General features: G+C 46.0%; 10 protein-coding genes across 10 annotated transcripts; 4 read left to right on the top strand and 6 right to left on the bottom strand.

The window, feature by feature from the left end:
* Positions 1–488: 488 nt before the first annotated feature.
* On the bottom strand, positions 489–827 carry N7517_010474 (uncharacterized protein; the record flags this gene model as incomplete). Its single annotated transcript, XM_056728197.1, has 1 exon — positions 489–827. One exon carries the CDS (start codon positions 825–827, stop codon positions 489–491), a length of 339 nt encoding a protein of 112 aa, XP_056574012.1.
* Positions 828–1,249: 422 nt separating this feature from the next.
* Positions 1,250–2,025, bottom strand: N7517_010473 (GNAT family N-acetyltransferase; the record flags this gene model as incomplete). Its single annotated transcript, XM_056728196.1, has 2 exons — positions 1,250–1,515; positions 1,569–2,025. The coding sequence occupies 2 exons, from the start codon at positions 2,023–2,025 to the stop codon at positions 1,250–1,252; spliced, it is 723 nt and encodes a 240-aa protein (XP_056574011.1).
* A 679-nt stretch (positions 2,026–2,704) lies between these two features.
* Positions 2,705–6,202, top strand: N7517_010472 (NPA1/URB1 family protein; the record flags this gene model as incomplete). Its single annotated transcript, XM_056728195.1, has 3 exons — positions 2,705–2,855; positions 2,909–5,817; positions 5,879–6,202. 3 exons carry the CDS (start codon positions 2,705–2,707, stop codon positions 6,200–6,202), a joined length of 3,384 nt encoding a protein of 1,127 aa, XP_056574010.1.
* A 1,715-nt stretch (positions 6,203–7,917) lies between these two features.
* Positions 7,918–8,809, bottom strand: N7517_010471 (uncharacterized protein; the record flags this gene model as incomplete). Its single annotated transcript, XM_056728194.1, has 3 exons — positions 7,918–8,231; positions 8,279–8,711; positions 8,762–8,809. 3 exons carry the CDS (start codon positions 8,807–8,809, stop codon positions 7,918–7,920), a joined length of 795 nt encoding a protein of 264 aa, XP_056574009.1.
* A 391-nt stretch (positions 8,810–9,200) lies between these two features.
* On the bottom strand, positions 9,201–10,310 carry N7517_010470 (oxidase ustYa family protein; the record flags this gene model as incomplete). The annotated part of the gene is made up of 7 exons (XM_056728193.1): positions 9,201–9,299; positions 9,343–9,386; positions 9,435–9,470; positions 9,513–9,615; positions 9,669–9,808; positions 9,866–9,997; positions 10,064–10,310. The coding sequence occupies 7 exons, from the start codon at positions 10,308–10,310 to the stop codon at positions 9,201–9,203; spliced, it is 801 nt and encodes a 266-aa protein (XP_056574008.1).
* A 684-nt stretch (positions 10,311–10,994) lies between these two features.
* N7517_010469 (uncharacterized protein) lies at positions 10,995–12,084 on the bottom strand (the record flags this gene model as incomplete). Its single annotated transcript, XM_056728192.1, has 3 exons — positions 10,995–11,006; positions 11,630–11,949; positions 12,006–12,084. 3 exons carry the CDS (start codon positions 12,082–12,084, stop codon positions 10,995–10,997), a joined length of 411 nt encoding a protein of 136 aa, XP_056574007.1.
* Positions 12,085–12,816: 732 nt separating this feature from the next.
* Positions 12,817–13,516, bottom strand: N7517_010468 (uncharacterized protein; the record flags this gene model as incomplete). The annotated part of the gene is made up of 2 exons (XM_056728191.1): positions 12,817–13,449; positions 13,502–13,516. 2 exons carry the CDS (start codon positions 13,514–13,516, stop codon positions 12,817–12,819), a joined length of 648 nt encoding a protein of 215 aa, XP_056574006.1.
* Positions 13,517–14,146: 630 nt separating this feature from the next.
* On the top strand, positions 14,147–16,505 carry N7517_010467 (uncharacterized protein; the record flags this gene model as incomplete). Its single annotated transcript, XM_056728190.1, has 7 exons — positions 14,147–14,429; positions 14,458–14,741; positions 14,794–14,868; positions 14,948–15,150; positions 15,312–15,553; positions 15,614–16,267; positions 16,324–16,505. The coding sequence occupies 7 exons, from the start codon at positions 14,147–14,149 to the stop codon at positions 16,503–16,505; spliced, it is 1,923 nt and encodes a 640-aa protein (XP_056574005.1).
* A 526-nt stretch (positions 16,506–17,031) lies between these two features.
* On the top strand, positions 17,032–18,440 carry N7517_010466 (NAD(P)/FAD-dependent oxidoreductase; the record flags this gene model as incomplete). Its single annotated transcript, XM_056728189.1, has 3 exons — positions 17,032–17,836; positions 17,885–18,128; positions 18,176–18,440. The coding sequence occupies 3 exons, from the start codon at positions 17,032–17,034 to the stop codon at positions 18,438–18,440; spliced, it is 1,314 nt and encodes a 437-aa protein (XP_056574004.1).
* A 619-nt stretch (positions 18,441–19,059) lies between these two features.
* Positions 19,060–19,527, top strand: N7517_010465 (uncharacterized protein; the record flags this gene model as incomplete). The annotated part of the gene is made up of 1 exon (XM_056728188.1): positions 19,060–19,527. One exon carries the CDS (start codon positions 19,060–19,062, stop codon positions 19,525–19,527), a length of 468 nt encoding a protein of 155 aa, XP_056574003.1.
* Positions 19,528–21,130: the final 1,603 nt, after the last annotated feature.

Below are 21,130 nucleotides of genomic sequence, written 5' to 3'. Positions count from 1 at the left end.
ATGGAAGGATTTATTCTCGTCTTTTATGAATATTCCGAAGGCATCAGTCTGGTCTGTTCCGTACAGAGATCGAACCTACACCCACAGTTTCTTGTAATGATGCTTGGAATATGTGCAGTTGGTCCTTCGCAGATTGTTAGTGCAAGATCCCTGGTTATTCATGGTGCTAGACAAGAAGATAACCTCCCTAGGCCATAAACAGGAGTCTTGTTTGCTCCGTTGAGCTGTATTACTTCCTGGAGAGAAGTCGTCTGTATATCTTGGAGTGATAAATATGTCTACTCCGAGCCAATATAGGATAGTTTGTTTTACAGAAGAGATTCGAAGCTAAACGATCAAATGTATTGGAATAAGATCACAACATAGACGGAAACCCAGTCTACTATATCTTAGAATGAATCCAAATCCTTCGAAACAAAAACCCAGGCATCGCTTAAAGCGGAATCCATCTGGTCGATGTCAGTAGCTTCCATGGAACAGTAGGATTGTCAAATGGCCTTCCAGCCCAGTGATTCTTCATCTCCGTGCTTGGGAACTTTGGTGCTATTACTCACCTCAATCCCACAGCCCCTAACCTTCAAAATATCGCGAAGCCGACGAGTCATGGTCTTCTTGCAGTGGACGTCCATTACATCGATCTTGCACTCGATTTGTTTAACAAGACTATCCATCCGGGAGGTCTTTCCCATCCTCTGCTTGTACAACATAATTTGTTTATGAGGACCCGCAGTGGTCATCTCGGCATCGAGAGTTGCGATATCCTTCACGAGGTCCTTCAGCTCAGCCATCAGGCCTTTGATGGCGTCGACGGTAGAGGGTTTAGCCATGATTGAAAGGATGGGATGATGGAGAAGATAAAGGTGTTGATGGGAGGATAAGTAAAAGAAGTAGATGAAACTGAAGTAGTAAATCAACTAGATAAATTAGATGAAGTAGAAGAACTGGTAGAACTGGAAGAACTAGAGAAGCTGGAGGAGGAAGGCATAGATCAAACAATTAGACGGTACAAATAGCCCGTAAAGTCATTTCCTAGTTGACAAGATGGGATGAGACGCGAGTCTTCGAAATATAAACATATCATCATGAAACACGCACCGAAATCCGAGACAGGTGCTATAGGACTATAATATGGTGACAAGAGATTAGCAATACACAAGTATTCGATATAGCACAAATAACATGAGAGAACACACAAAATTGCAACACGCATCGGTTTCGTAGTGCCCAGCAACATAATAGATGTTGCTCCTCACACAACTACGGACTCTACCTGGGATAGCTCGCGAACAAGGAAATACATCACCATGGGCTCCGTTCCGCCATACTGGGAGTAGTCCACCGAGACCGTATCTAGCAGCCGAAACCCAAGGCTGAGATATAGCTTCAGTGCAGCCGGTTCCGACATCACATAGGTCTTTATTCCTTGCTGATCAGCAATCTGCAGTCCACTTTGCACGAGCATTCTCCCAATACCTCGGCGCCAGAAAGAAGGGTCTGTCGTCAAATAATCAAGAGCTGGAGAGGGTTATCAGTCATCTACCTGAGTGATATATCGGCATGCATCTTACTCAGAAAGGGTCCACCTGGCATAATTCGAGCATCCGCTGCTTCGAGAGGCGCACTGCGATAACGCATCATCTCGCCGCCCTTTAAGCCTATAGGCTGTCCATTCCGGGAGTTCTCTTGATACTGTTTCTCGTACGCTGCGCGGTCGGCAGGAGTCCTTTCAGCGACCTTTGCCTCCAGCCAGACATCGCCCTTACTTGCCAGAATTGGAGGGAGGGACCATCGCGCATACCCCACCACTTGACCGGTCTCAACATCGATAACCTTCTGATGTCGTTTGGTTTCTGTGCCGGTCATCAAAGTCCAAGGAACGCGCTCGATCGCCCTAGGAATGATACTTTCGGGAGATGGGCTCTCCCACAGAGCTCTCCAGTGAGGATCGGTGAGACGAGCCCCCATCATAGTCGTTGCAAGGCCAGGAGCGTCTTCCGGGCAACAGGGCTGAATGATAAATGCCATCATGGAGGATGAGGAGAAGGTTTGATTCAACTTCTGACTGGGAGGGTAGACTGGTGGATGCACAGAGGAAGTGTTTTAGGAGGTTTCGGTGCAGGTAGTAATGTGCAGGGGAGGGGTCAGGTGAATTACTAGGCTAATCTTAACACAGCCCTAGAGGGCTCCAGGTAGCAGTCAATTACTACATCCTATCCCTCGACCTAGTCGCTTTTAGGCAATGCGGCTGAGATGATTGCCTGGGAGCTGTGTAGTGTATAAGCTGATAATGATCGGCATTAGACACTAGACACAGAAATGAACAGCCTGTCAGCTTTGTCAATGCCGGTGACTCCGATAAGCAGCCCTGGAAGCTGTATGAATCGAGGCCATTGATATCACCCTCAAAAGAGGATCCAGTCTCATTTCTGTATAGCTGTGTCTCACTACCGGTCTGGTTAGATTGGTATTTCAAAGATATATAAATAAAACTATATATGCCTAGGTGTTACAGTGAAATGATGTAAGTGATCTTGTCTCCACTTATCGGAGGCTAGCCACACACCGCCTTGATATTAATTCAGCAGAAACAGGCGGTGTATCCACACTTTTTGTCCCGGGCGGAGACCTCGGCCAATCAATTGGAACTGTCGGTATCGGATCTGAAGATAAAAAAAATAAGTTACAACACCCAACCCATCAAATCATGTCGCACGTCACAGAACATCCCTCTCGGGCGAAGAGAAGAAAGATCGATGATCCGAAAGAGAAAACGAACGTCACATCCAATATCAAGTCTGCTGCGTCGTTGCGCGAACTGTTGGCTGTCCAGCAAAATGCCCCATTGGCAAAGCAAGGTGAGGCAGATCGCAAGCCATCCAAAGCTAGACCGAAACTAATTGGCAGATAGGTATAATCAAGTTTAAAGAGTTCTTGGTGTCAATTGCACACACCGAAGAAGCGAGCGAAAAATCAGAGAAATTGCGTGTTCTGAAGGAGTATTGCGATAAGCAAATCACCAACTCCGGAAAGGAGGACGAGACCTCAGTGTGCTTTGCAGACCTCATTCAATCGTGGTCATTTGGTGATAGCAATAACAATGAGCCTTTGTTGACCAGTGTGCCTTCTGTTCTTGCGATCTTCCTCAAGACGATTTCGTCGGAACTGGAGTTCCGGGAATTCGGAATCGCCCTGTGCAAACATTTGCTGCAGAAAGACCAGCTGAGATTGTTTAACCGCGGTCTGACAGCAACCAAGTCCAAAGAGCATTTGATCTCACCATGTCTCCGTTTGCTTACGGAAATTGTGACTTTTGACGGAGGAGCAGTGGCACGACAGCTGTACCTCCGCCGGTACATTACCTTTAAGCGACTAGAGGTCTTCTTGACCCCGAACAAAGCGCAAGAGAGCTCAGAGGATGAGACTCACAAGTCCACCCTCAGACGGAACGCTCAGCGATACCTGCTAGCGAACCTGAGAGTTCAGCATGCCTCCGAGAAGGGCGATATCATCGAACAGCACAAGATCACCAGATCTTTCCTCGAATATATTCGGAAGGATCCGCGGGATACTGTACTGGAAATTATCAAGGCTATCGAGAGAGACGTGGTACAAGATTCCGCTCTGCCCCGCAAATCGAAGAGCAAGTTTTTCAACAGACACAATCTCGAACGACTGGTGACGCTTTATGGCTACGATCGGGAGTCAGATGAACCTAATGCTGGAGGGGTTATCATCGCCAATGAGATCCACCGAGTCATGATGAATGTGTGCAAAACCGCCGGGCTCGGCGTTCTCTTGCCCGAAACCGGCTGGTATCCCGTCGGAACCGATCCAGAGACCTTGGCTGTCGATGACGATGCGTGCATTGAATTGGGACTTGATTCCCCCATCTACGTCGACAAATACAGAGACTCCATCCCCGTGCGGAATGGTTCCCTTTCATTCCTCATCCAGTGCCTTCGGCCTGATGTGGATAGTCTTCAGATTGAACTGCTGGTGTCAATCTTCAAGGTGGCACCAGAGCTCATTGCTGATTACTTCTCGAGGAAAACCATGTTCATTTCAGACCCCAAGGCTACCCCTTCATGGATGGCTGAGTCGGCTTTCCTTTTCTCCACTGTGCAGTTGCCCGTCCCTGCAAACTGTGGCTGGAAGGATAAGCAGCCTATCCTGCCACCGCCCGTTTCTATCGTTATTGAAAATATTCTCCCTCGCCCCCTTAACCAGAAGATCATGACCCGCTGCCTCAACCAGAATGCGGAGATTATCACTTTGTTCGCCGTGCGAATCCTGACTCTCGCGTTCACTAAGCTGCGAGCTGTTCTCAAAATCTTCCAGGCGGATCACGGCCAAGGTCAGCTATTCTGGAACCAGGCTTCTGCTAAGTTGCTGGCAGAATTCTCCCGCCGTTGCCCTGCTGTCAAGGACGTCGTTGTCCTCTTCCGACGAACAGAAAAGGAGGATCTGACCCAGCAAGAGGCTGTTGCAGAGCTCTTGACCTGTTACTATGAAGTGATGCCGGACATTGCTCTGGAGGAAAACTTTGACGTCTCACTAGTCTTGGTGGATGTTCTCAAGAGACTGGAAGCCCCCGATGTTAGCGCGGATGATTCCGAATCGCTGTTGAGCCAACTTCAGAGCATTCTCCAGATCGCACAACAGTCCGCCTCATTGCGTTGGTGGCAAAAGCCAGCATCCATGCAATACTCACCCTTCACTTCGATCCTCAAGGTTCTCATGGATACTTCAGATAAAGACTCTTCGCGGCGTATCTCTACCTTGCTCAAGACCGTTCTGGTTGATAACTCTGTTCTGCAGAGCTCCCCACACGCGTTTGCGTCTGTCTTGTCAAGCCTTGAGAATTCAGAGGCCGATGCTTTGCATCAACAACTCGTCTTCTTTGATAACTGTGTCTCACGTGTCGCCAAGAAGCCCGTTCACTACCAGGATCTGCTACAGTCATTATCCGAAGATGTGTCCAGAACCACTAGCGCGCTTGTTGCTGCCATTGTTGAGCAATGGCCGTTTGTTGTCAAGAGCGGAGATGCATCCACGGAAGCTGCCGTTGGAGCCTGGATCGCAAGTCTTCTGGGTAATCTGAAGCATGCGGGTGAGAGCACCAAGGTGCTCAAAGCTGCTCGGGATGCGTTGGTTGAAGCAACTGAGACCAAGAAAATCAAGTCTCTTCTTAAGAAGTCTTTGAAGGAGGCCGATGATGTTGATAATGAAGACAAGATGGATATTGACTCTGGCTCCAACGTGCCTAATTCATCTACCAAAGCCTCTACCGTTGACCTCGATGAGATCTTCGGATTCCTGCCCACCGAAGGCACGACCCACAATGCCCTGAACAAATGGGAAAGAGAGGAAATTGCCGAAGCTGTGGATCAGGGTCACATCGCCGAGTTGATGCTCTGCCTGTGTTCTGAGCACGAAGAAGTCCGAAGACAGGCCTTTGCCAACATTATTCGCTTCATGGCCAAACTCAAGGAATCTACCTACGCAGAATGGCGCACGGTGTTCACCCTGGCCGGTGAGCTCCTCGAGACAGTTAACATAATTGGCATGGACAAGCCCGTTCCTTGGATTGTTGGCGAGTGCGCCTCAAACTGCCTGGCGGTTCTCACAGACCCCCTCCACAAGGTCTACGGCAAAGTCAACAAGTTCCTCCAGAAGGCACCATTCTGGGAAGTTGAGAAGATCCCAACATACTGGGTGGATAAGATCCTCCTGCACGAGCCTGAATTGGATGATGGATACTTCGATGAGATCGACTGGCTCCTGAACCTCTTTATCAGGGCACTCCGCACCGAGGCTGTAAGTTGCTACCTTTCGATTTTACACTTCAAAATCACCATTGCTAACACATTGAATCTAGGATATGGAGGTTTACCGCCGAGCTAATGTCTTTGAGCGCATTCTTTCCCTCTACCAGTCCCCCACCCTCGTCCCAGGAGCTCGACGAAAGATCCTGCAGATTGTGTACCGTGCCGCCCAGGTGGGTGGTAGTACTACTCTGATCACCCGTTCTGGTGTAATCAGTTGGATTCAAATCCAAGCTGCAGAAGCTGATGCGAAGGAGGCTGCTCAGCTTGCGGCACTTGCCCGTGCTTTGTATGAGAAGTGTGACCGTGAGCGAGTTGATGCCTGGAGTAATGGGACGCTTGGGCGAGTCGTTGATGAGATTCAGGCGCAAGTTTGAGGTCGAGTTTGTACAATAGATTGTTTGGAATGGGATTGGCGTTGCCTTTTGGGACATATGTAGCTAAAATTCACTCGAGTCCCTTTCTTTCTACAATATAACAAGAATAGGTATGTCTTGTCTTGCCTTTTTTGAAGTCTTTTCAGAAGTCTCAGACACTTTTGCAATCTGTATTTCTCATATTTTTCTCCCTTGTTGTTAACCGCACAATATGTGATATTCTTTCCTTTTCCTGCCAACAACCACTAACTAAAAAGACGTAGAGCAAATTAATAACCTATAATAGTGAGGATTCCCTGGTGCCCCTGCCCCCCCCCCCCCCCCCCAACTACTAACTTACCGGCATCTGGCTTCGATCAATGGTTCTGTGGGTGCGGCTGGGTGAAGAAAGAGGCTTCTATAATGGCGTCTCATAATGGGATCTTCGAGCGGTATAATTACGTCTCATTATTCTCAAAAAAGATAATTGAAATTAAAAGACATTATTTTCCGATTGAGTACAAAAGTACATTTAATTCACCTGAAAGTCACAAAGTCACCTAATGCTTGTGTTGGGCTTCAACCGCGATTTCATCCCTTTACAACTCCGACATCACATTTGGTGTAAATAACACATAAGATGTCCACAACCTCATTCGGAAGTCCCAATACATTCCTGGTCTGCGTTGCCATAAATAAAATACCAGTTAGGTTTATCCCCAAAGGTGGGTTGGAAGTATCACCAAAATGGTCTACTTTAACCAAGTTATACATCAGCTCTATGGCCAATTTGTATGATTCCTTTTCACCAGCCCCCGGACTACGTCGCCGACGAGTAAATCCTAGATCAAATCCGGAAGCTCTCCACGCCAGGATCTCTAATAGCTTTAATTGGATTGGGGGATACTAGGTAGGTTCAAAAGTCGGAATCAATCCCGGCTTTCAAACCGCTAATACGAAAGACATAGTCAGCTATGGAGTACTATGCTCGAGTTCATCGTCAATCGACAGACATATGCGTGTTCTGGATCGATGCAAGCAGCGCAGCCTGGTTTTAACAGAGCTATCGACGCATTGCCGTGCTTGCCAAGATTCCTCGCTCCGATAACCCTGATGCAAACATTTTTCAACTCGTACAAGACTGGATAAATAACAGGGATGGATTCTTGTTTTAGACAATGTTGATGACGATGACTTCCTCGATACTCCGCCGCGAACAAACCGAGATTCGAAAAAGCCTCACAGAGGATATATCCCTCATAGTGATTGCGGATCGGTCATTACGACTACACGCAACAGGAGCACGGCACTGAGGAGTACAGAAACATGCAATATCATTCAAATCACTCGTGGGTGAATTCGCAAGACTTTTCTATTATGGTCTATACACCTTCGTCTTCGTGTTTTATTGTATCCTACTTTATCACGGGTAGTTCAGCTATACCCCATCAAATTTATATATTCTACTACCATGTAGGTACTATATACTATTCCGTACTCCGTAGTACTATGCTAGCTATAGGGAGTACTAGATTAGGTAGAGCGTAGCGTGGATAGGGCCTATACTTCTTTTATTGACCTTAGTTTTATGTAATCTTATTTATCAAACTACGCTATATCGACTGTCATATTGGATATCCCTCTGAGAGGTTCTAGTGGCGGAGAAGCGCAGTGAGATTGCCTTCGTTAGACCCTAAGTATCACCCGCAATATACTAAGACGCAGGGCAGTCTAGATCACGGAGTCTCGAGCAACAACTCTGGATGCACATCCTCATCATAGCACTCCCCCAGACCTCGCTCGACAGCCGGCCGCACCGCAATGCGATCCACCCACTGTTGTAAATGAGGTAACTGGGCCAATTCATCCTCCGAGAATCCAATGCGTCGAATATTTCGTATCCAAGCCCAGGCGTTGATATCAGCAATGCTGTATTTCCCCTCGTCCTTCCCAGCCAAATATTCCCGTGCGCCACCACCAAATCTCCCCGAAAGACGGATTTCAAGTACATCGTAAACTCGTAGCAGTTCCCGCTTGAAACGATCCACGTCTAGATTGTCTTAGCAAGCATATATAGAAGCTCCAAGGGTAACCCACGAGTTTGCTCATTGTTTCGGAAAAAATTATATTGTCCTTGATTGGGTTGTCCCGAAGCATGCCAGAATATTAGCCATTGAAATGCCTCACTTTGTTCAATGGGATCCGAAAACCAGAAAAGATTGTTTCTGTCCAGATTGACGAGATATAACAGTTCAGCAGATGATTCCATGACTACATGGGGCGGACTTGTATCGTTGTCGATTAAGATTGGGATACGTCCTGGATTCTTTATTAGTCTGGGAAATGAAATATTCAAAGGAAAAGAGGTACCATTGGGATTTAATCTGAGAAACCAGTCTTTTTTCTGCTCGTTTTTATCGAGGTCGATCAGACTTGTTGTCCATGCAAGGCCGTAGGCATCCTTGAGTTCTTCGAGAAGAATGTGGACTTTTCTTCCGTTTGGGGTTAAAGAAGTTATGAGGTGTAAGCCCTGTGACAGTCAACTCTGGTAGAAGGTAAAGGGTATCTATCTTCACTTACTTGGGCTTTCTTCACCCGTTCGGGGGTTTCTGCGACATAAAAAGACATCTTAGATGCAACAAAAAGTTCAGGAATATGGAGAATTGGTCGGAAGAGTGAAAGAAAAGGAAAAGCGATGTAACCTTGAAATCGACCAGGGTCTCATGCTTTAATGGCGTGATAGATGCATTGCATGAAAAGTGGCCGGTGTACGGTAGATCCTAGGGGGTATAGAGATAGCTTACGCAATACAAATGGAAACCTATCCTGTAGCCTTAAGCTCCAATTAGCACTCGGACTATGGAGTGTTTTTACTTTATTTTCTTAGTGTAGATGCTCTATATATATATGTTCGCTACTAATTGTCAATTCCAAGAGTGGTTTGAAATGGCGCTTGATACTCTAAAAAAGACCTCTTATATAAACCTCCTGTAAAATAAAATCGTATACATCCAGAAGATTAAGGAATAGCAGTATGGTCAATAACCCATTGACGAATCTCCCAGAAATTGCGGCATTTATGATTTGAACGGAAATCGGCACGCTCTCCGAACGGCGCCTGCTTTGTTAGAAATGGAAGATAAGGTGGAGGACTTGCTTACATTTGGATCTAATTCTATAAGAATCGGCGTCACATCAGACGTACCTAGGAAGTGTTAGAGTTGTGGTATACCATCGCCGACTGCATACTTACACATAATGTTTGCTCGTAAAACCTCGATGCAATGATCTGCCAACGTCAACACATGTCCATACATTTGGATAAACGTACCTAGATGCATCCTCGTGAGCTTGGGGTCTCCATAAAGACTTCCCGGTAAGTCAAGTCCTTGGTCAAGCCAGTGCTCTTTGTAGGACCATTGTCGGAGCATGTGCTAGAAGTGGAAATTAGTAATTATCCCTAAAGACAATTTTTTCAAAAGCATACCACACAATGCAGCTGATGAAGGACTTCCAACTGAGCCGCATATCCGGTTCCCACCTCCGGTGGAACATGTTTGTATGTTCTGCCTGAATGTGATTTGTTCATGACGCCCAACTTGTCTTCAGGAACCTCGAATGCGCCCTCTGCTCCAGTATTCCAATCAGCTGTGAAGTCTCAACAGTTCATATCAGATCACGTACGGTGCCACAGTTTCTCCCACATTACCTCCCTCTCGGGGGTTGGGGGGCCACGGTAGTCTGTTTTCTCGTTGAAGTATAGTGGAAGGTCGTACTCGGAATACTTGATCAAGTCAGGTTCTCCAAGAAGAGGGGCTATGTTCATTAGCTCTGTTGTGTCCATTTTCCCTGGCTGACAAGACGTCAGGCGAAAGAACTTACAGTATGCTGATACTTTTCGGGCGCATTCAAGATCTGAATCTGACTCTGAGTACCTCATTTGAAAAGCAAGAATGAGTCCAGCTGTCAGCAGAATGAGAGCAATTGATTCCAGAACACAAGTAATGCGCAGAATTCGCAGAGACTTGCGTTGGTAGAATCCAATCACCAAATTCTCGGACGACTCCTCCGATTTCTCTGTTAGCGACCTCGAGCCATGTGAGATGAAAGGTCGGCTCTCCTCAGACATCTTCAGTGTGAGATGAAAATGCCTTGTATGTCTCTTGCTCTCGGATATTGCCTTCCGTCATAGAAAATCCTAAGCTTTTGCAGAAGACTGGCCTCGGAATATGTTTAAGCAATTATCTTATCAGTGCAGATGCACTTGGTTGAGTATGAATACGGAATGAAAAATTCGTATTGAAAAACAAAGTGATACATAATTCGTAAGTCATCTAGGGTACACCTTCAGCCGCAGGAAGAGGTCTATGCTTCCCCTAAAAGCACGCATATATATCACGTCAAAGCGGACTAGTTTCCATCTCACGGCCAGGAAGCATGATTTCGTCGTTGCCTCGCCTCAGTCTAGCCCACCCCCTTTCTCCCACCTTAAGATCTACCATCCAAAGCAGATGCGCGATTTTAGCCATTGGCTCGTCCGAAGGAGCGCTGCGACGCGAATAGATCGACGGGACATATCAAGCTCGGAAGGTCTGACAAAGGCCCGCGGGTTGTCACAGCATCCAGCAGTGCAACACAACCCCAGGCAAGGAGCGGGAGGTGGGGCAATCGGCAGCATATGTCAAAGTCGGTCAAAAGTTGCATAGGCTCGTTCCATATCAAGGCCCACAGAGCCGGATATGATGCATCTTTCCTCGTAGCAAGATTTACCTCTAATTGTTATGAGAGATAGAACAAGGCTGTAATTATTGTTTTAGGAGACTGACTATTCTCAACGCAGCGTTAGCGAATATCACATTTGAGCTGCGGTGAAAGGTGACCAAAGGGGCAACGGTGTCGGATGAGGCGGCAACTCCAGCGAGATGTAAGGCGCAAGAGGTGGTGGGGGCGAGAAAGAAGGAAAGGGAAAGTGAAGGAAGAGGGCGTGCGGTTAAGGTTGTGAAAAATAAAGATTGGAGAAAGTTGGAATGTGGCACGGAAGACAGTAGGTCTTGGCAATGCTTGATATGAGGACTATGTACATAAGCTTGTATATGTGGACTTCATATATCTCTTAAATATCTTATAGTAGAAGCCAACCACAAATTCTTCTTAGGGGTCATCCGAGCAACAAAGATTATATCAAGTCATGATGGCCTTAGTATTGGATAGTGTTGAGCTACGAAGGAGAGGTGATAAAAGAAAATAAAGTCTCTGCTATTCAATCTATGAATAAGTAGGGTACTTATACCCTGTGTCTCACAAACAATCGCCCAGTCTGTAGTAGACAATCAAGCATATATGGGATGATCCAACAGATAGAAACTATCTACATATACTGGACTCCTCAACTCAGACCTAGTTTCACTCGAGCAGGTCCGCATAGGCAGCTTGGCATTTCATGGTCACATCGTATTGATCCCGCTTCTCGAGCAAGTCGGCATACGCAGCCTGGCATTTCATGGTGGTGTCGTACTGATCACGCTTCTCGAGAAGGTCCGCGTAGGCAGCTTGACATTTCATAGTAACATCGTACTGGTCACGCTTCTCGAGCAAGTCGGCATATGCAGCCTGACATTTCATGGTGGTGTCATATTGGTCGCGCTTCTCGAGAAGGTCCGCGTAGGCAGCCTGGCATTTCATAGTGACATCGTACTGATCACGCTTCTCGAGAAGGTCTGCGTAGGCAGCCTGACATTTCATAGTAACATCGTACTGATCACGCTTCTCTAGAATACTGTGAGCACAATTGATACTACAGTTAGGAGATGGCTTGAAGTCTTACCCGTAGGCACAGGAGCGGCTGCCACAAGAGATGCGGCGGCGAAGATGGCCACGAAAATTGCTTGGCTGAAAAATTTCATTTTGACGTTGATAGAAAAAAATGGAAGGTTCTGAGTTGAGATATCAGTTTGGTTAGGTTGGTCTGGAAGAAGAAGTAGCTGATGGGAGGACCACCGTATTTATACCAAAGATTCGCTTAGATATAGATACTGAATCCCGTAGTCACCGCTAGCAGCGAGACGACAATCCCCTCCGCAAGGCTCCCAAGTTTATGATACCTTGTTAGCATTTGCCTAACCTGAACAGATCAGTACTTGACTGCCCATTTAGAAAATGAAGAGAATAGTCTACACCGACAATCATCATGATCGTCCATTTTGGCCAATTATTTCGCACAGCTATATCCTGTCGTTGGGCTGAATAGGGCAGCGTGCAGAGTAACATTTCAAGGGGCAAGCATTATGAACATCAAGACGATCATTTCTCTAACATTCATACACAATGATTCCATAGACTTAGACAACCTATAACAAGGTTTGGATCTGATGCAGGCCACGTAAACTCAGTGTGGAGATTGTCATGCTCATATGCTCAGATCAAGAATGAGCAATTTATAGATATATTGGATTTATTAGCCTACTGAGTAAAGCCGTACGACGTTTAGGGGAAAGACGCCTGGGATCTGCCAAAGATTTTGCGAGCAGGGGAGGCGGAGGTTGAAGGGAAAAATATATCATACACATGAGTGATGTAGAATTAGGGTCTTGCATTGTCTCATACTATAGTTCGGATGTAAATTCACATAAGGCCATTTAACATGACCCAAGAGCAATATTCCCCGGTGTATTTACTTTGTCATTATCGGGATCCGCCTTGCTAGCCTCCAACAACATCATCACACAATGCTTTGTATGACCAAAGCTCCCCGTTAGATGATCAATTTTTCCACCTCGCTCGAGGACTTTGTGGAGTCTCAATATCATGAATGCACAATGCACCAGGTGCTCCCTCTGCGTTGACCACCAAAATTTATCCCCCAGCTCCGATAACTCATCCGTACCCTCGATTGTATGTTCTGCATGTCTATCCCGGTAGTAAACCCAGGTCTCGTTGACAGAGTAATTGAGAAACTCCTGTGTCTCGTCGCGAGCACACTGTTCCGGAAGCCAGTTCATAGACAAGGCGTCAAATGTACACCCTCTCCGTTTTGCTTCCTCAGTCGAATTGCCGCATGTGTACTTTTGAGATTCGAATTGCGGATAGGGCGAATGTGTGTAGTGTGCCACCGAGTGCCATCGGATTTCTACTGCTAAGAAAGTAATGGCGGCGGCACAGAGGGCAATAGATGCGGCGAACACAATCCAGATGAGCTTGGGTGTTGGTTGTGTAATAGGGTGTCTCGAGGCGGTGATATCTTCAGGCTCCTCAAGACGCTCATATTTGCTCTTGATAAATGTTCAGTATTTCTAATAATCATTCGCCATTGTGGGATCTTACCAATTTGGAAGGCATATTTTAGGGTGAAACCTATCTTTGTGATGGCAACCACGCAAAAGAAATGAAAAAAGAGTAGAGTGTTAATGACACATTTGACTGAGACGTGTGAAATGGATATGTGAAATGTCAATCTAACAAGTTATCCCCGGGTCTTGCTCGAGAATTCGTGGGAACAGTCAACCTACTATGAATGCTGTCGGCTGACGACGGAATATGAAATATAAGCAAATGCGGGATCTGCAGCCTCTTTCTCTAGTGAACAAGCCAACTTGCGGGCCGATAAGAGGGGATGCGTGGTGCAGATCACCTTGGTGGAATTAGGGCAGATCGCCGTACAAAACCATCAAGGGTGAGGCTTGCTAAATTCCTTTCACTTTGAGGGTATGGGGTATGGTAATGACACCGGCTTTCCCGTCTCTTACATTCCGAGTACATGCAGCCTAGACATACTAGAAAACTGCTGCTGGCTTGTTTTTAATTTGGTAGATATGTCGTGACTTATGCAAGACGACCCTTACATATAAGGCAACAGCGTTACTTGTCCCAAGATAATGCTATTATAGAATCTGACTACTTTCAATCTATCCTCTTTCTCTTCTTGCTGCATTTTGTTCTCGTCTTCTACCCAATCCATTAGCGTTTACCATGTTTCTCCCTATTATCCAACTGATCTTCCTTAATTTGCCTCATATGACATATTGCATTTCACTAAAAGGCCAAACAGTCGAATTAAATGGAATTTCATTTTACCTCCCGCCAAAGGTTCTTGGTACATTCGGCTTCGATAACAGTCCAGCTGTCGGGAATTTGACGGAACCTTTGTATCCTATCACTTTCATAGACATCGCTAGCGATAATCGTTCTCTAGATACAATTATTGCGGGTTATCAATCATTGGATGATGTTTTCAATATTGGGTTTTTGAAAGGTGCAATTCATCACTTATAACTTGCTAGCGCCTGAACTGACCAGTTGTCAAGTCATTTTCCACAATGGGCACTCAAATGACGCTATACAAGACTTGCAGACAGTCAAGTCAAAATATGATGTCGAAGCCATCTTTCCATATCCGGTCGATGCTTCTAAGCCGTCCCTTCCCCCTGGGCCATATTTCTGGTCTCCAGCATCAGGAATAATAAACGCCGCGTATCGACTCTATTCAGACGAACAAGGGGCCTTTACGCAAGGCCTAATACCCTTGGAGGATGGCTCTTACGATGTGATACCTGCCGCTGTACCAGTATGGCCATCCGCAATCGAAAACACATTGGCTCAATCTAACCGTGTACCAGGGAGCCGGGTCGATGACCATTGGGGTACTGTCAAGGCTGCAATCTACGAAGGATCCGGCGAAGCCACTAGCAGGTGTTAGTGCATAATCCCCACAACATCTTCGTTATCAAAACGATCCACCCATTGTATGTTTGCTGAGTAACTTTGGCTTAGGTACGCCTTGGAGTGAAAGACATCTTCGATGTTGCTGGTATCAAGTCCAGTGGCGGAAATAGGGCTTACTATAAACTGTCTCCCCCCGCGAATGAGACAGCCCCCGCCATCCAGAAGCTAATCGATGCTGGGGCTGTTTTGATTGGAAAAATGAAAACCAGTCAATTTGCGAATGGAGAGGTGAGTCAGAAAATTATACTTTTGTGCTCCTATGTGCTGATCATCCGCGTTAGTGGGCTACGTGAGTTTCATCTGAAGGACTAAGGCACATGGAAGCTAATTGCAGCTGACATGACATAGAGCAGATTGGTACATGCTATTACACACTTTGATCAATTTGTTTCGTTGCTGATCAAACAAATAGGGTTGATTACCATGCTCCATTCAACCCGAGAGGAGATGGTTATCAAGACCCGGGAAGTTCAAGCAGTGGTCCGGCAGCTGGAGTGGCGTCATACGACTGGCTCGACTTGGCCATAGGAACAGACACTGGAGGCTCCATACGTGTTCCTGCCGGGGTGAATGGTGTGTACGGGGTCCGGCCATCTCATGATTCAGCTTTGCTGAAAGGGATCATACCCCTCTCGCCTGAGATGGATACAGTTGGTATAGAATACTTATAATACTGCGTGATGTTGCTCAATATCCTCTAACTACGAGTTATAGGAATCCTGGCCCGAAACACAACGCTGTTGAAAGAAGCTTCGAAAGTACTATACGGCGGTCTCGGAGCTAACGCTTCTCTGCCACGAAAACTATACCTAGTTGACTTTCCCACTAACCGATCGAGCCAAAGCGATAAGATTCTTTTAGATTTTACTGCATCACTTGCAGATACTCTCCACATAACTGCCGAAGTCTTTGACATGAAAAAGATATGGAACTTGACTGCCCCGAAAGAGGCAAATGGTGCCGGACTTGTTGACTTTGTTGGTGACATTTTTCCGCTGTTGACTGCAAAGGAGCAGCTTCAGCTAGTGGGAAACAAACTATACACTCAATACAAAGCAGAGAACAACGGCCGGCTACCTTTCATTGACCCAAGTCCCTGGATCCGGTGGAATTGGGGAACAGAACAAGCAGACACATCTCTAGATGAGGCTTTTCACAATATGAGTATCTTTGCCAGTTGGTGGCACTCTCATGGACAGGCAGGCGGCCCAGATTCATGCTCTGATTCTCTATTTGTTTATCCTCAATCGATCGGAGAGACCATATATCGAGATGGTCCATACCCAATTGATTCACCAGGAATTCCGTCGGGGTTTGGAATCGATCGTGTTCCTTCGTTCGTAGGTTCGCCTGATTTCACGTTGTCAAGTAAGTTTATCGAAATACAAGAGCTTTATAGATGGATTGTGTCTGATTTCTGCTAGTTGGAGAAATTGAATATCACTCAAGGATCACAAACCGAACTGAAGTCCTGCCTGTTTCTGCTGATATAATGGGAGGTAAAGGGTGTGAGGGGATGCTATTTAATGTGATAGACAAACTAGTCGCGGCTGGAAAGTTGAAAGGAAAACTCCATACTGGAAAGTCATTGTACGGTTTGAATTAGCCGTGGTCCTGCTTGTTTGTCCATCATAGAGATGGGGGAACACGGTACAATACAGCTATATATATCTGGAAAACCAGTTTCGGGTACACTCGCTCTCAGATGCGAGGAGAACGAATCAAAAGTAAAGAAAAACATACAGCATGTCTAGGGTGTTCTAGTGGCCCGATACGGACCGTGGACGGTCCGTGAACCGGCATCGAAACACTACATCCTCTCTGGCCGACCTTGATGATTAAATTGTTTCAACAATATGTATAAAAATATTTTAATCATTTGGGATAATTGGCTAATTGACCAATTGGCTGTTTTCCTTTCTTTCCACTCAATTCGAAGTCGACGTGACTGGAATTCAGGGCATTAGATTTCATGTGATCGGCTCAATCGGCTCCCCCGCCCGATACGGACCGTCCATTGGCATTAAGATGACTCTCGCATAGATAAATAGTTAGAATTCGCAGAGAAAAAGAAAACTTTCAATTTCAATAACACATCTGTCAATCACGTCATTTGTAAGGTCTTATTCGAAATGACTAGCAATCCCTCATACCTTATTATTGGCGCAGGTGTTTTTGGTGTATCAACCGCCTATCACCTCATCCAAAAGTATCCTGATGCATCGATAACTCTGGTTGATCGAGACGCATATGATGCTGAGTCGCGTGTGGCTGCATCATGGGATTGGAACAAGGTCATCCGTGCTGATTACGACGACAAGGTCTACTGTAGACTTGCTCTTGAGGCTCAAGAGATTTTCAAATCCGATCCTCTTTGGCAGCCACACTTTCACCAGACTGGGGTTTACTGGAATTGCCGCAGCGACTACGCGCAAAATGTCATCACAAATCACAAGGAACTTGGTCGCAATGATGATATCATTGCTCTCCCTGTTGCTGAAGCTAGAAAGCTTTATGGAGGAATCTTTGACAACGCTGACTACACCGGCGTCAAGGAGGTTCTTGTGAATAGGGCTAGTGGCTGGGCTGCTGCTGGAGATGCTCTTCGAGCAGTGACAAAAAGGTGCCTAGAATTGGGCGTATCATATGTCACTGCATCCGTTACTAACCTTGAGTTCGATGGCCATGGCTCCTGCACCGGTGTAAAGACACGATCTGGTGAGATATTGTCGGCCACACATGTTATTGTCGCTGCTGGGGCTTTCACGCCGACATTACTGGAGTGGAGTGCTGCGAAGAGCGGCAACCCTGGGCTACGAGCTGGAGAGCGAATTCTTGCGGCTGGTATTACGACCGGAATGGCACAACTCAACGAGGAGCAATACAAGAAGTTTAAAGACATGCCTGTTGGCTTCCAGGGCTACACACCGGCCGAAGGTACGATTTTCGGGTGTATTCGTATGAAATGTCACTAATAATTCCTAGGGAAACCCTTCATTGGCACCCTTCCCCCTACTAAAGACCGAGAGCTCAAGTGGTGGGGATCTAAGATTTTCACAAACACCCGAGAGGTACTCCCTGGGCATTACATCTCTTCTCCTCCACCCACGCATGATTACAACCAGTGGAAGGTTCCAGGACCTCTCAAGCAAGATATCGTAGAGGCTAGGAATCTGTGGTATGGGCCCGAAAGTGCAACATGGGAGATGACGAAACACCGCATTTGCTGGTTAGTGACCCCCTGAAAACGCAATTAAATCTTTTAACACTTCTAAGGGACGCTTTCACCACTACCTCGGACTTTATCATTTCGCCTCACTCCGCCTCCAAAGGACTATACATCGCCACTTGTGGTTCATTCCATGGATACAAGTTTTTCCCTGTGCTTGGCAAGTACATCACGCAGATGCTTGAGGGGGAATTGGCACCCGAATTGATGGGAAAGTGGGCATGGGATCGACAGCGACCTGACTCGTCCCAAAACGTCGAGTACCCAAACTCTGAGATGAAGCATTTACTGGAACCTGCAGCGAAGTTATAGAAATCAGAGCCTTCAAGTCAAATCAAGCATCACCAGCGGACTTTCTAGAGATCAGAACTCCATTTTTATGCGCTTGATATTCCACCCAATACCCCAAACCGGTTTAGGCAACACGCCAACGCGATAATGGATCCTAACTTGAGGAAGATGAGAGTTTCATATATTCTGATTTCATATTTAAGTCACGATGAAACCATTAGGTAGTAATAACTTTGTTACGGCTACTGGCGAAGGGGAGGAAGAAGAAGAAACATTGTTATTCAATCTAGCGAAGAGCAGGGTTTTTACACCTTGCCAATCAAGTAAACAAACGCTGATTCCGACAAATAAGTCAAAGGAAAGTCCGAAGACGGTCCGAGGACGGTCTGATATCCAACAAACTTGATGACATTCATAGGAGGAAAAGAGAGAGAAGCTAAACTACTACTACACGGAAAGGCACGAAAGCCGACTTCGGCAATATAGTTGTGGGGCCGCACACCTTAAATGAGCGTTTTCTGACGTATCCATGGTTCAGTCCCGAGTCCCTACCTTGTGTAACAGAAGTCTAGGGCTGTTGCCTGGAGACATTTAAAAGTACACACCTCCCTTGATCTCAGCGTTGATCCAATCTTCTATCATGGACGAAAAGCCTGGTTTCATTCCACCCGCTAAGGGACTGTGGATGCTTGATGATCCTGGGAAAAATCTCAAATTCATGTCCGAAGAAGAGCTCGACCGAAATGCCATCGAAGTCACTGATGATACGAGACCCAGGGAGCCACCCGCAGAGGTAATCACCAAATACCTTGCCACCCTGACTCCCCCTCAGAAGAAGATGCAAGATGAGCTCCGCGACTTGGGCTGGAATGACGCTGCTATTCACAACTTGCTCACTATCTATGAAGATGCACAGCGATACAACTGCGCAAAGCTACGCCAGAAAGTATACACCGAAGCGGAAATTCAAAGGCTCGATGCGCTCGGCAATCAGAATGTAATGGATTTCTCGCATCTCAAACGTAGACTTGCCAGCACAGGTGATGAAGATTATCAACTGCAGCTGTACTTGCTGGATGAGGTGAAGACGTCTGGTTATGCTTGGTGAAGAATAGGAATAGCTGGAAGGGCATGTGGTCAACGTTGAGGAGAATTACAAGCAGGAAGATAGGGGCTGCAATGAACGTCTGTTTCAAGGGTGATTTTCAGTCAAACTTGGTGACCAACTTCAATATTATTTTTATCCATGTCTGTAATCATGGCAATCGTTGCCAAAAAGACCGCTAAGAAGGTAATATCCTTAGCGATGACTGTGAAGCGTTCTCGCGGCGTTATCGGTAGCTTGGATTTGAGTGTCAAATCTGTTTTAATAAACTTTTTAAGACATTAGAATAAATTTTAGGGAACCAGCGGGTAAGTGTTATATTAAGGATACCTTGCTTGGATTTAATAGGGACAGAGCGAGAAGCCCCTCATCCCAATCCTACTGGGACTGCGACGAAGAGAGGCCCAGAAAGAAATGAGGGAGAGAGTTGTATTGAGAAAGGAGCAAACTATCTGAGGGTCGATGCCTGAGGCACCAACCACAAATCTGAAAATGAAGTTGATGAAGTTTAGGTAGGCAGACTTCTATAAGGGGATGTTTTTTCTTGTAATATAGTCCATAAATGGTTTTAAGAGTCAAATTTTGGTCAGGTTCGTTTTTGAAAAAGTTAGTATCTGCCACTTCATTTCGACAAAGTCTCTATCATCTTGTGACCTCTCGCCACCCTTCTCGCCTATACCCGCACTCACACTAGAGCTGTGTAGCGAGAGTATCTGAAAGAAGATAAAAAAACTAAAAACATACAACAGTGAGGATTCGCTAGTGGTCACCCACCCAACTACACTCACCGGCGTGTGGCTTAAGTACAGCTGAGCGGACGGGAAGCCCTATTTTCCACACCCTATGGTCGTATGTGGCTGCTTATATGTGGAAGAGAAATATACAGTAAAAACGAATAGCTCCTAGGTGATAGAAATGGAGAGAAAAGGTGCGCTATAAAATGAGGGTGGGGTGAATCTTGATATGATAGGCTAGGGGATATAAGATCCTGAATGGTACTACAACATACATTATCAAAAACCGGCTTCTCATTTCATTCGGACATTGTGAATTGAGTAATCCTCTTTCTTCTTATGTGTAACTTTGTCACGAGCCCCTTGGCTCTCTTGGACTATTGAGAATTGAGGTGAAGGCATGGTTCAATATTTAACATTCTTCCCTGACAGTTAAACAATAAATACTCCGTACAGAAAGAAAAGATGCAACTGGATGCAACTATCTGAGCCTTCCAGGCTCTATGAAATATTGAATGCGACTACCCGTTGGCTCCAAGGTTGATACCTGGGAGAAATTGATCGATCTAGACTAAATTAATTGATTAATTTCAACCATTCAGATATGGTTGGTTATTAAATACGGGGTAGAGATTCGCCGCCACTGTGACTATTATCTCGGCTTGCATGAAATGTGATCACTCCGATATTGCATTCAGTCATACACATAAACTAGTTTCATAGATCTCGATCGATTGCAAGTTGATAGGGTCTCGACGAAGCAACCATCACATCGTGTGTGGACCCTTCCAGCCTGGTGCAGTTGGCTTCCCACGTTTTTAGTCTGGTGTAAGTTCCATTCACGATAAAACATGCACCTAGCGATCTGATAA

This window comes from Penicillium concentricum (assembly GCF_028827145.1).
Source record: "Penicillium concentricum strain IBT 3081 chromosome Unknown utg000006l_segment0_segment0, whole genome shotgun sequence".
Classification (NCBI taxonomy): domain Eukaryota; kingdom Fungi; phylum Ascomycota; class Eurotiomycetes; order Eurotiales; family Aspergillaceae; genus Penicillium; species Penicillium concentricum.
Note: the sequence above shows the minus strand (reverse complement) of the source record. Positions and strands in the feature narration are given on the sequence as shown.